Raw genomic sequence first — 13,816 nt, 5'->3', positions numbered from 1 at the left:
CAGTTTTAGTACATGTCTGGCATCCATGCTGCACTGATGTATGGGTTAGAAGAACCATTTTCTTTGAAAACATATCTTTTTTTTTGGAAACGTTGCTGTCGGGTAGGATGTTTCCTAGAGTAACAACAACGTTTTCTGTTTGGTATCAATGCTCTAGGAAATGTTTTTAGTACCGTTACCTATTATCTAGTGCCATATCATTTCTGTTACTGCTACCTCATGTCCCTGTTGGCAGCAATGAGCTGCAAATTCCAAGAAATGTCAAATTCATCCTTACTTCAAGTCATGCCTTCCTGATTTTCAAGGTATGTTTTGAAACACCGTTTTTTATGAGAAAGCGATTCCAAACAAACAGGCATTTTTTGGAGCACTGTTTTTTCTTACATGGCACTGATATGTTGCCGTTTTCTGGAGCAAACAGCATCATTGGATGTAGAATCGGATTCTACCCACACTCTACCCACCATGAATTGCAGCCATACATTTGGATGTCAGGATAATTTTATGAGGATGATCCGGGATTCTGAGTATGATACAACACATCAGCATGATATATGGGTCCCAAGTGCATGGTGCTGACATGTCATATCATGAAACGGACTCCAAAAGTTTAAAGAGTTCACAGATGTGAATTCAAGTTTAAAACCCGAATCGGGCACAGATCAGGCCTTGCTGACGTGGAATGTCTGATGCTTTAGGGAAAGTACAGATAAAAGAGCGGCCTCAAATCAATTCAAACCCAAACCAATCTTTTGATCTAAGTTCTTTTCTACGTCAAAAAGTAGCCAGTTGTTCAACATTATTTACACTTATGGGAATGGGTCCCACTGCTTGGATCCTAAGAAGAGACCATCCACTCTGCCAGTCGGTCCCCCAGCTGACGCGTTCCATCGCTGAATGAAAGCGAATTGCGAACCACACCTGAACCAAACAGACCATAGAACCAGGAATAAGAACACCAACTACCTCGGAGGAAAAGACAAATTAGACCTTCATTCCTCTTCACTCCACATATGATAGTTGTCTTTTCGTTGAAATGGATGTGAGATCTTCACGCTAACCACAGCTGGCACTTGCTGGTGGCCACACGTGGCATGTAGATGAAAATGCCCATGGATCTAAAGCATATTACGAGTGACGTCCGTGTTCTCGGTATTCACCGTCTTAAGCGGTGTTTGGTTGCAAGTCCTATTTTGTCCAAGCAGGCAAACACCGGTTTTATTTACCGCCCTGTGTTTTTTGCTTAAAAAATGGAGGGGACTACAAAGAACCGGGATATTGGCCTGTTCGGGCAAGTGAGGCCGAGCATATCTTGGCTGCCTTTGGGGATCGTGTGAGTGGAATTGGAAATGAATTCCATTTCCAAATTCCTACCCCTTGGATTTTAGGACTTAAAATGTGCTTAGTGCCTCTCTGGGAGGGAATTCACATCTGTACCCCATAGGTGCCTCATTTTGAGAGAGATTCCTAATGCATGCTGAGATGTCTATGTGGGGGTGTAGATTTGAACTAATCTAATACAGTGATACCGCACATCTCATACATGAAGGGTCTCAATATCATGGTGAGATGTGCCATGTCAGATCATATTAACAGTGTTGGAATGTGTCTTTTAGTGTCTTCTCCAAATGTGCAACAACTTTTGTCTTTCCTCTTAGGGCTGTCAATGGACTTAAGAAAGTTTAATACCCCATCCGAATATCCAACCTGATTAAAAATCTGAGTCTGGTTATTTTATAATATGTATTTGTTTGAATAAAATAAGTATGTGTTTGGTTTAGTCTATCTTTTTTTATTTTATATTTTATTTGTTTATAAAACTAAGAAAAATAATAATTACAATCGTTCGTTTGAAAAATCTTTTTAAACATGCAGAAAAACCAAAATCCACTTTATGGATACAAAAGAACAAGAGAGAAACTACTAAATAATACTTATATAACAACGTTTATTAAGCAAACACGTACGAAATCAAACACCCTGTAAATCAGAATTTGCAGTTTTGCACCAACCAATGCGGTCAAAGAATTACTTGGTGATTTCTGAATCAGTCCTCCCGTCAATGCAGTAACCTCACATCAAATAATGCATCTAATTGAAGAATCTGATGCACACTTTAACGGTGTTCAATTGAATTGAGTTGAACTCAGTGAATTGAGCAAGCAATTGGTGGGCCCACATCACTCCATCTCTCTATTACAGAATCCCACAAAAGGAGTAATTATGGTTCGGGTCCAAAGCTCAATCTGTCAGATGGTATAAGCAAAAGTCCAGCAGTTCTTCGTGGGGGCCCATTGGGTCCAAACATGGAAAATTTTCAAAACACAGAAAATAAGCCAATAAGGCTCTCTGTTGCAGAAGTGACATAAATCTGGCATAGAAGACTTTAAGCTTACGTCCAAACGCAATCCAAGAGGTCCGTCAGAAAGACGTGGTACGCTTGCACGGTGGAAACCGGAAAGGGACCAACCTATCGCACGACAGCTCCTTCTAGAAAAACCCCCGAAGTCAAAAACGAAGGCTGCTAAAGAAAAAAGTCAATAAATCAAACGGCTGATATTCACCCCAGAAGTTACCTGAGCGGGACCCAGTGGATGAAGCTTCTAATGGATGGCATTTATGTAATATAAATGGAAAACCAAGCCTAGATTGTGAAAGAAAATTCAAAATTCTGCTGCGTTTAATCTGTTGCCAGCTGGCAATCTTTTAGCTTTTCCTCGTTCCAACGCTGCTCTATGCTTTCTCTCTCATGGTGTCTCCCGAGTTGTCCCGAGTCCCGAGTCCCGACTGTCATTCTTGTTATAGTCTAGACTTCAGTTCAGATAAGATCAGCACCAGTCCATCAATGATCTCATAGATCTGGGTACAAGTTAATCTGGTAATACCGTAGTTAAATCATTGCATGTCGAACATAGATATGCGCCACGTATGAATGGCGTCGTTGTTTTAATATCAAAAGGACCAAAGTTAAATTGTAGTATATTACATTTTTAATAAGGAGTATTACATCATAGATGGTAGATTCTGACCGAGGTAAAAGATTTAGAGTTGACTGTGGTTAAGGCGCGCGCGCAGGAGAATATCAGAAATCTCTCTCTCTCTCTAAAATTGAAAAATGAAAATATACAAAATTTGTTGAAGACGCCGACGACCCAACCAATTATTCAATTTTCTTTTCTCTGAATTTTTGGGTGGTCGCCGACCATACCAGCTCGACGCTGCCTCTTCTCGTCTCCTCCCTCCCTCAGACCTTCTCTTTCTCTCTCTCTCTCTCTGACAGTCTGACTCTGTGTTGATTCAGATTGAGGTAAGTTTGAGTTCTCTGATCTCTCTTCGATTCGCTTTCGTACTGAATTCGAAGGAATAACAAGAACACACTCTTTTTTCTTGTCAGTTTTTTTGGTTATGAGAGTAACCAAGAGTATTGTATATTTCATTTTGCTTGTTTTCTGTTCGATTAGATCGAGTTCATTTTGTTTTTTTTACCTTTTCTTCTTTGTTCGTATGCTTCCTTTTTGATTTCACCATAGGCAAGGTTTTTCTGTTCTTGACTTCTTGTTGTTGTTCATGATGTTTTTTAGAATCTATGTTTTGGCTTTTCTTATCTCTTTCTGGTTTGGTTTCGAAGTAAATGATGATGGTTCAGTTTTTTCTGTGCTGTATTAGTTCGGTTACGGTTTTGCAGTACAGAAATTGTGTTGGTTGGAGTTCTGGGTTGAGACATCCGGTGTCGATTGGGAATATTTTTGTCTTCCGTTTTCCATTTCGAATTATTTGTTGTTGATTTGGATTTACTGACGTAATTGGGGGCTGTAAAGCTTTGATTTGGACTCTATAGATCTATATGAGTTTCATGGAGTTGTATGTTTCATTTTTATCTGCTGAGGTTATTAACACTCATTTTCTTGCTTGCCAATTGGCAACTGCTGCCGCTATGTAAAATTCTGAACTTTGGCTGTACAAATTGTCTCGTATAGTCAGGGAAATCTAAATTCCAAATATTAGTTCTTATTGGCAAATAACAAATGTTCCGATTAGAAATTTCAAGTGCTTAACTGATTTGGCCTTGTAATCGTTCAAAATTATGTATCCTAGCCATATTATTTTCAAATCATGCTTAAGTTCTCTACTGAGGCTGTAGAATGTGAAAAAAGAAAAAGAAAATAATAAATATAAGGAATGGAGCTCCTCTGTTCTGTCTTTGTAGAACACTGTAATCGGGAGAACATGTCTGGAGGAGGTACACAAAAGAGCTTGAGGAAAGCCCTTGGAGCCATCAAAGACTCCACTACTGTTGGGTTGGCCAAAGTTAACAGTGATTACAAGGTGAGATAAGTTAAATGTTAATGAGAATAATTATGGAGTTGGGTAATCTTCAGTTTTTTAAAGGTAGATATTGAATTTGACAGGAGTTGGATATTGCCATTGTTAAGGCCACAAATCATGTCGAACACCCGGCAAAAGAAAAACATATAAAGGGTGAGTGGTTGCCTCTCTCTACATATACAAGCATCTAGCTTTAGTTACCTGTGTTGTTCTGTGCTTCAATATCCGAATAGCTTCTTGAACCATGGCTTTGATCATGTTTCATTTTAAAGGCTTTGTTTCTTTCTCTCCTTTAGGAAAGATTAGCATATTGTTACATCTTTGAATTACCTATTCTTCATTCTGATAATATATCTTGTCATTGGATGTGTAGTACTTACCACATCCAACTATTTCTCAAAGTTTACGTTTTTTTTTTATGTTTATTTATTGAAAGAGTGTCTTTGCTTTAATTATTTCTATAGAAGACATTCTTATCTTGCTTCAAGAAGGAGAGAAATTCAAGTCATCTTCTGTGTCCTGTTAAATTGGTTTGTCGATCTGTTGTATGACCCTTGGGTTAATCTCATCCTACTTTACCTAACCTCCATGACACCAGATTCTGTCTTATGGAGTTGTATATGTTCCTTTCTGCTTATAATTTTTCTGATTTTCTCCTCTCTTACAAAAGATTATTGATAAATCAGGATCTTTTCATTTTGTTTTTCAGCTATTTTTGCTGCAATTTCGGCTACAAGACCTCGTGCTGATGTTGCCTACTGCATCCATGCTCTTGCCAGGCGTCTTGCAAAGACACATAATTGGGCGGTATGTGAATTGTAAAATCACATTGTATGCTAGATTAACTAAACATGGGGAGATGGAATTGCTTTTAACCTAAAAGCAACAAATGTCAATTGTTGCTTTTAGGGGTATAATATAAAGACTATTTGGTTTGTCTTTTTTATAAGATTTTGGTTTACTTTGTGTCATTTCTTGCTTATTAATCCCTCAGTCTACTTTTCTATCAAAGTACCACTTCTTAGTTTTGTTCATATGCTATTTTGATATCCTGAGCTGTGAAGAGGGTACTTTTTCTTCTGCTTTTTAACTTTGAATGGTTGGTTATACCTCTTTCACATGGATCCAGTCTTACATGGATAACTTGGTTATATCCTGCTAATGACAATTGTCAGTAGCTTATATTCAACGTTTATGTTGTTAAATTATGGTTTCAGTGCCGATCAATTTAATTGTATTTCTTGGAATTTGGCTGACACAGTTTTCTTTTTGGTGTTTAGGTTGCTTTGAAAACACTGATTGTTATACATCGTGCTTTGAGAGAAGTGGACCCCACTTTTCGTGAGGGACTCATTAATTATGGCAGGAGCAGAAGCCACATTCTCAACATGGCTCACTTCAAAGATGATTCCAGTCCAAATGGTACTAATTCTTCTAAGGAAATGCTTTCCATATGATTTCAAAATGCAAATAAATCTTTTGTGTGACTTCTCTATTGATGACATGTTCAGCATGGGATTATTCTGCATGGGTCCGTACATATGCTTTATTCTTAGAGGAGAGGTTGGAATGCTTCCATGTGTTGAAGTATGATGTTGAGACAGATCGCCCGGTAAGAATATTATTCGGTTGAATCTAAGAACATTATTTTTCTGTTTCAAATTTCCCTGATTTAAGGTCTGTTGTTTTTCTTTGTTTTACATTCTTTTCCTCGAATTAAATAATTTTATCTAGTACTAAACACGGAAAAAGAAAGACAAATAAGGTGGATTAAAGAAATGAGCTTCACTTCAGTATTGCATTCTTACTCTAAAGATTTCCAGTCTGCTATTTTGGGTAAAAAAGGAAAAAAATGATCCATTAGTACTATTGCAAAATCTGTTCAATCTTTTAATTGAAGACCTGTTCGGATGGAGTAAGAATTGCTTCACTTCCATTGTGGCATTGACATGTGAAGAACTTCTTGTCCTTTTAAAGGGTAAGGGTAAAAGGTTGTGACTGAAACTTTATGCTTCTAGATCAAGATGTGTCTGATGCAGGCAGATCCTAGATGAACGTGAATTGCTCCATTTTGCCCAAAGTTCTATATATTTTTTTTGATAAATCAAGGTTTTATAACTTTTTGGTGGTGTTTTGATAACAAATGGAAGAAATGACAAATGAAATAGAGATAAAGTGAGGGATAGTTTTTGCTGATAAAAAAAAACAGTGAGGGATAGCTTTCTTTCTTTTGAATGGTAATGATCCAAATATTATATTGAAAGAGAACATGAAAAGTAATGTACAAGTTGAACATGCCAATGCAGAACAGAGTCCACCCATGGTTATGCAGTCAGCTGGCTAAATACTTACATGTTCTCTTCAGCCTTAGTGTTTAAGACCCTTGGAATCCATTTCAAGACAGATGAATTAGGCATTAAAAGATGTCTAATCTCATAAAGCAAGTAGGAGAGGCTCTGTCAGTATCAGGTGGGATATTGATAAGAGTCTGAGTAGCAAGTCCAATCCTTTGGGTTAGAGTTACACCAAGAGAAGGAGATGGTGGAGTTTCATGACTATGAGAGGGAGGGTTCTAACTTTGCAAGCAGATAACATAGTTGCAGAGCAAAAAAAAGTTGCTTTTTAATTTGGCAAAAGAGAGTACTGATAACAGCTACTTGAGCAAAATCTAGTGTTCTTACTGGGGAAAGAACATATTTCTTAGGACTTGCTTTTGGCTCAAAATTGGGTGTTTTTCGTTTTGTATTTCAAACCTACATTATTGTGGGGGGTTGATTATGAATTCACACCTTAATGTCACTTACCTTTTCATTCTTGATTATAATTTTGTCTGCTGCTGACAGAGAACTAAGGATCTGGACACTGTTGAATTGCTTGAGCAGTTACCAGCTTTGCAACAGCTTCTTTTTCGTGTACTTGGTTGCCAGGTAACATTTATAAATTACTCTTCATGGTTAATAGGTTTTCATCCCACTTAGTAGTGTTGTTATTACATGATTATTCAAACAGTAAATATTTTCTGCAGTTCTTGATGTTATTCATAAGAAACCATTTATATTGTAATTCATATGCAGCCCCAAGGAGCAGCAGTTTATAATTTTGTGATTCAGTTAGCAGTGTCAATGGTAAGTAAATTTTGTAGGTGTTTTGCTTTCATTCTCATGGTTTAGATGAATGACTTTATAATGGCATTCTTATCCCTTGTTTACTTTTTTCCCCATTTCGATAGGTTGCTTCAGAGAGCATCAAGATTTACAATGCCATTACTGATGGCACAGCTAATTTGGTTGACAAGGTATAGTTGTTATTCTTCTCCATGGGTGAATAACTTGGCTATTAAGTAAATCATTTAGAAATAACAAATGGATTGTTACAGTTCTTTGAGATGCAACGCCATGATGCCATTAAGGGTCTTGAGATATACAGGAGGGCAGGACAACAGGTATGCATTTTCATACATTGATTATTCTTACGATTTAGTGCTCAGAAGTCAGAAATACCATCCTAGCCTTATGTTGTTTGTAAATGGGAAGAATTTCCACTTTCATTTATTTATTTTTTTGTTTTAATTTCTTTGTCTCCTCGCTTTCAGGCAGAGAGATTGTCAGAGTTCTATGAAATATGTAAAAGCCTTGATCTTGGGCGTGGAGAAAGATTCATCAAGATCGAGCAGGTTTTTGTCTAACTAGTCAACCTCCAATTATAGCCTTTTCTTTATTTGGATGATGTAAATTGTTTTAATGTTTTCCGTTTATTTTTCCATCAATTTAACTTTTTCTTAGTCATTTATTTGTAAATAATGCAGCCTCCTGCATCATTTCTAACGGCCATGGAAGAGTATGTGAAAGATGCTCCCCGAGCCTCAACAGTTCGCAAGGATCAGGTATGGAATTCCTCTTGGTAATTAGCAATAAATTCAGCTCAAATGGTTAAAAATACTATAAAGATGAACTACACTAAGTCATGCAAAGAAATATAAAATACAGTTTGCTACTAGGAATTAGAATGAACTTTGAAATTGGTTTATGGATGATTGCATACAAGTTCTTCCACGTTGGCTTGTTAAAAAATATCTGTAGATAGTGACTGGCTTGTTGTAGACCTGTTCCTGGGCTGAACCAGGCTTTGACTCTTTATTAACAGAAAATGTTCAGGGCCCAAGCCCGAGCCCAGCCTGACCATCGGGCTGAGCCCAGCCCTTATATAAAGCCCAAAGCCTGGTCTGGATACAAGTCCTACTTACAGTGTAATTTAATAAACTATTATTAATATACAATTATACATTTTTATTATATGTAATATTATTAGTCTGGGCTTATTTGAGAAAGCCCAAGCATGGCTTGAAAAATTGATGGGCCTGGTGCTTAGAGCCCGAGCCCAATCCTGTGGGCCTAAAATTTTGTCCAAGCCCAATAAAGAATGGGTTGGGCTGGGCCAGCTCATTGGTACTCAGTCTACAAACTGATCTAGCTTGTCATCATGGAGAATATTTGTTCTCAATATCCGTACAGGGTCGATTGGGTGAACTCACTAGACAACCCACCTATTTCTGTCATTGGAGCAATCCTATTGCTATTACAAACCATCCATTGGATCCCATAGTTCATATGATTGCTATACCCACCTTGTATTAAAAGTTTGTCAAAGCTATATTAACCACCAAATGTTTCATTTGTTTACTTGAAAATTGTTCATGAAGATTCTTAGGTCATTTAGGAAAGCTCATTAATTGATCTGACCATCCAACCTGTGTGCAAACGTTTTGGACATGGCTTTCTCTTATCCCTTTGAGAACTTCAACTTGAACTTCACCTCTTTGTGGCTAACTTGAACTGAAATACTGAGGTTCCATACCTACTAGATATTTGTCCACATTTTCAGTTTTGTTGATTGTATGTAAATGATTCCTGGTTACCTGTTAAGTATTTGTTTTTGGATATTATTTGTGTGTGATGCAAGCAAGATTATGGAGGCAAAAGGCAAGGACATTTTCAAATTGCAGGAATTAACAAGAGCTTGAGGTTGCTTGGTAAACAAAAGAAACAAGAGAAGAATGCAAAAAGAAAGAATTATAGAAAAAGATACGATCACTAGCAGAGTCTCACTACTGGATTTCAGTTTATCTGCTAGAACCTCACTAACCAAGAAAAAAAGAGGGCTGGAGTTTCACTACTGAGAAGAAGAAAACCTCTTCAAAATAAACTTCTGGAGCTTAAATATAGTTTTCCATTAATTTGGGCGAAACAGAAGATGTGCTATTTATTGGCAAGGCTGGTGTTCCTTAAGGTGAAATGGGGGTCTATCTTGCAAAGAAAATTTCTTACCAAAAGAGAAGAAGAGAAGTCTTGCCAAATTTAATTTAACTTTTATATATAGAGAGAGAGATAATTCTCTAGAATACTCCAGAAGTGTCCATGCAGTATCTGGTATTGTATTAGTTACATATTGTGTCCAAAACCAGTATGCACAGGTCAAGGTTCAAAGTATCAATACGATACGAGTTTCGGCCGTATCGTATCGGTACTTAGAAACGGCCAAAACACTTATTTTTTTTTTTAGTTTTTTTTTCAAACTTTAGTTTTTTGGAAAGATTATAGGCTGTTTTTTATTATTAAAAAAATGGGGGTCCGAAACACCTGGAAACAGGCTTTTCGAACTGTAGCATTTGTAAAAAGATGCAATACGGTACGCCCGATATGGGGCATATCGTATCGGTACTTTGAACCTTGGTACAGGTATCCAGGTATCATAATTTCCCAATGAGGTGTCTTTATTTTTGCTCATCAGCTTTCTCCAAAAGTGACCACTTATTTTTGTCATTTCAGTAGCATTATGAATATGATTAAGGTTTTCTAGGAACACGGATAATTTTATGGGGAAAATATTAATTTCTTGTTCATCATTATCATCATTACTACTACTACTATAGGCTCACCATGTTTCCTTTTTTCCTTTCATGTAAGGTCATTGATAAAATTGATGCTCCAAAGGTGGTTTTAGCTATAGAGTATAAGAAGACCCCTGAAGTACAGGAGGAACGTCCACCATCCCCACCTCCACCAGAACCAGTTAAAGTTGAAGATTCTGTTTCTGAACAACCAGATTTATTGGTAATTTCTCAACCCGTACTTTCTTCATTTAATTTAACCTGATCATTTTAATAATTCTGAGCCAGTCTCCCTGACAGTATCGGTTACTTGGTAACTAGGATTTGAAGGACCCCACCCCTGCTGCATCGGAACTGGATGAACAAAATGCTCTGGCTCTGGCTATTGTTCCAGTTGGTGAGTTCCCCATTAAGAGCAATAATAAAATTAAGTAGCTAATGATATGAAGATCTTATTCTTTATGTGAAGGACTTTATTCATGGGTTTTGCGACTTTTGCCTCTTAACTCTATTATATGTTACAATCTATTCCTGCCATGGGGAAAAGAAAAAGAAAATGACACTTAGAAGTTATTTTGTGTTTTGAATTCACAAAATTTTCTTATTATCTTGGTTTTGAAATTGGATTTGTTTTTCAGTTGAAATCAATAGTTAGAAATTATTTTTTCCGGTGGGGTGTTGCAGCTGATCCATCAACTGCCAACCCTTCTGGTCCTCCTGTAAATGGAACTACAGGCTGGGAATTGGCACTTGTAACTGCTCCAAGCTCAAATGAGAGTGCTACAGCTGCAAGCAAACTGGTATTGTTCTCATGTTCTGCAATTTGTCTCTTTCATGAGTTTCCTGTTGCTGAATCATTTACCATTCAGTTGTCACTGGATCTGAGGGTTGGTTTAGTAAAATTTATTCATCCAATTATCCTAGACCCAAGTGTTGTCCTCTTGACTACTATAAAAAAATTTAAAAACAGTTTTGCTTTTATGATGTTTGAGCCTATGACTGAGTAGCTTTTGGAAGCAAGAATGCCATATGGTATATAAATGGTGATAGGTTCTCTTAACGATGAATTATCAAGTCAAAATAGATGGGCTGAAGAAGCTATTGATCTGTATTATACATAGTTGGCATATAACCGTGATGTTTAGAACCTGCCTTTTGATCTGTGTTGTACATGGAGGGCATATCCAAGGTTGTTGGCACTCACCATTGGTAGTCCTCGTAGAGATATTTTTTGGTACAAAAACTAAAACTGCAATTGGCCAAGTTCTCTTCATACTAATGTATTGAAGCTGGAAAGTCAATAAATCAGATGTTTGAGATTATCTGGTTCTATTGATTTGTCCCGGTAGATGTCCTTGGCAGAAACAGAAACTGGAGTCCCCTGCCAACTCATGCATGCATGTGTAAAGGACAAGAAAGGGGGTTCCTTCCTATCTTGTTTTTTTTTTTTTTTTTTTTTTTTTGTTTTTGTGCTTATGGGTCAAAAATGGGAAACAGAAAAAAAAAAAGAAAAAGCAAAATTGTTGTAGAACAGTCATACTAATACTTTTTAACTTGGGATAAAGGCTGGAGGGCTGGACAAGCTTACATTGGACAGCTTATACGATGATGCGCTTAGGCGAGCCAACCAGAATGTCAGCTACAATCCATGGGAGCTAATGCCTATGACAGGACCAATGATGCAACAATCAGCACATGATCCATTCCTTGCCTCGGGTGCAGTGGCCACACCCCCTTCTGTTCAGATGGCAGCAATGGCCCAGCAACAGCAAGCTTTCATGTTGCAACAGCAACAGATGATGATGATGGGTCCACAGCACCAACAGCCTTCAAATCCTTTTGGTAATCCGAATGGAGCCGGAGTCCACCCATATTTCCCTGGTGTGCCCATGCCAACCTACAATCCCTATAATACAGGACTCATTTAGAACTGGAAGTCGTTTTCTGAGAAAATGGAGATGAGAAGACTGGTGGCCACTGGGGTTTTTGTTGAGGCCGAGAGAAAGAACTGGTCTTCACACGTTTGTGTAACATATGTATGTGTAGTTGGTAGCGTAAGATTGTTGTTCAGTTATAGGGGGAGAGTTCTTGGGTATTGATTATTCATGAAGAAGGGTTCCTAATAATGTTACCAAGATTTTGTGACCTGCATTCTGTTGTTAGTGATTAAGCAGGAAGCTCAATTCTTTTCATTATTGAGAATTAGGTTTTCAAAAAGAGAGGTGGATGATTTGTAAACTTTTGAGATATGAATGAATTAAGGATACAAAAATCTTGGTTAAGATTGGATATGAAAGGATTGATGGTTCAGCATAGTGCTTGTGATTTGTTTACATTGTATCCTATTTTTTAACTACTGAACTTTTTGATTTTCTTGTATCAACTTGTTCCTGTTTGTGTGATTTCTGAATTCTGACCAAGAGACAGAATCATGCATGCATCAAGGTTCTCAGCGTATGTGATTTCTGTATTGTACGATACAGAATCATATATGCATCAATATACGTTGTATATTGAATTTGAAGTTGATAGGTTTAAACAGTAGTGATCATGTCAAGGTACAATTCTCTAAACTGAATAATAATAATAATAATAATAATAAAAGAACATCGCACTGGTTAATTGATGCTCAATTTTTAAGGCTCACTTGGAAAGAGTTTAAATACAAATATGCAAGTTTAAAATATCGATAATAGCGGCGTATCAGGCGATATTGATAGTGTTTTCATTCCTTATATATATATATATAAGTTCAAAATTTCCTAAGGGAATCGGTTTAAGACGATTCCACCTCCTGAATCAGTCAAAACCCCAATACACTTCCTATAGGGGCGTATCAGAAAAGCACTGACACAAACTGATATGTATCAATACTTCAAACCTTACAAATATATACAATGTAAATACAAACAAAATAATAATATTTGTACTCTACATATATTTATACCCTTTTCGTCTAAGTATCGATTATCGAATGCATCAAAGCATGCGGTGTAGCATGTTTGGTGCCACATCCAATGTTTATCCATACATTGCAGCCTTATCTTTTTATTTTTTGTATCACATTTCAACCTTATCTTGCTATTCCAATTTCCACCCGTACCCTTGCCGTGAGTATCGGCCACATATCGGTTGTGTACTTGTCTATCGGTGCCGATGGACAGTCACAAATTGGTAAACTTTTTTTTTGGCGTCACAAACTGATAAACCTGATATGAAACCATTACTGACCTAATTTTTACAATTTAATATCATTGGTTTTTTAATATTACTCATTAACTCCATATATGTAACCACATCAAGTCTTAAGGCCCATTGTTCACTCAAAAACCAAAAAAAAAAAAAAAACTCTTAAGGCCCATTTGGATCATAGGAATCGGGGTCTGGAATCAGTCCATTTTGATTTCAATTGTTTTGTTATGTAGAATCATTACCCCTTTTGAAGACCCTGATTTCCTGGAATCCTTTCTATTCATCTGATTGATCCTCATTTGAGTCAAACAGATTATGGGAATAGGCCATTCCGATTTTGATTTTAAGAAATTTTGATTTTAGCTGCAAATCAAACAGACCCTTAATTTCATATTTCAAATCCATAAACCA

The 13,816-nt window shown here is 37.0% G+C and overlaps 1 protein-coding gene across 1 annotated transcript; it reads left to right on the top strand.

Moving 5' to 3' along the window:
- Positions 1-3,035: 3,035 nt before the first annotated feature.
- On the top strand, positions 3,036-12,526 carry LOC148869473 (putative clathrin assembly protein At5g35200). Its single transcript, XM_088971561.1, has 16 exons — positions 3,036-3,307; positions 4,208-4,326; positions 4,410-4,479; positions 5,036-5,133; positions 5,607-5,748; positions 5,838-5,938; positions 7,170-7,253; positions 7,401-7,451; positions 7,556-7,621; positions 7,703-7,768; positions 7,919-7,999; positions 8,132-8,209; positions 10,290-10,436; positions 10,535-10,610; positions 10,898-11,013; positions 11,779-12,526. The coding sequence occupies exons 2-16, from the start codon at positions 4,228-4,230 to the stop codon at positions 12,139-12,141; spliced, it is 1,638 nt and encodes a 545-aa protein (XP_088827687.1). The 5' UTR covers positions 3,036-3,307; positions 4,208-4,227; the 3' UTR covers positions 12,142-12,526.
- Positions 12,527-13,816: the final 1,290 nt, after the last annotated feature.

This window comes from Nelumbo lutea, chromosome 2 (genome assembly GCF_056320005.1).
Source record: "Nelumbo lutea isolate HS-2025 chromosome 2, American lotus-T2T, whole genome shotgun sequence".
Lineage (NCBI taxonomy): Eukaryota > Viridiplantae > Streptophyta > Magnoliopsida > Proteales > Nelumbonaceae > Nelumbo > Nelumbo lutea.
Note: the sequence above shows the minus strand (reverse complement) of the source record. Positions and strands in the feature narration are given on the sequence as shown.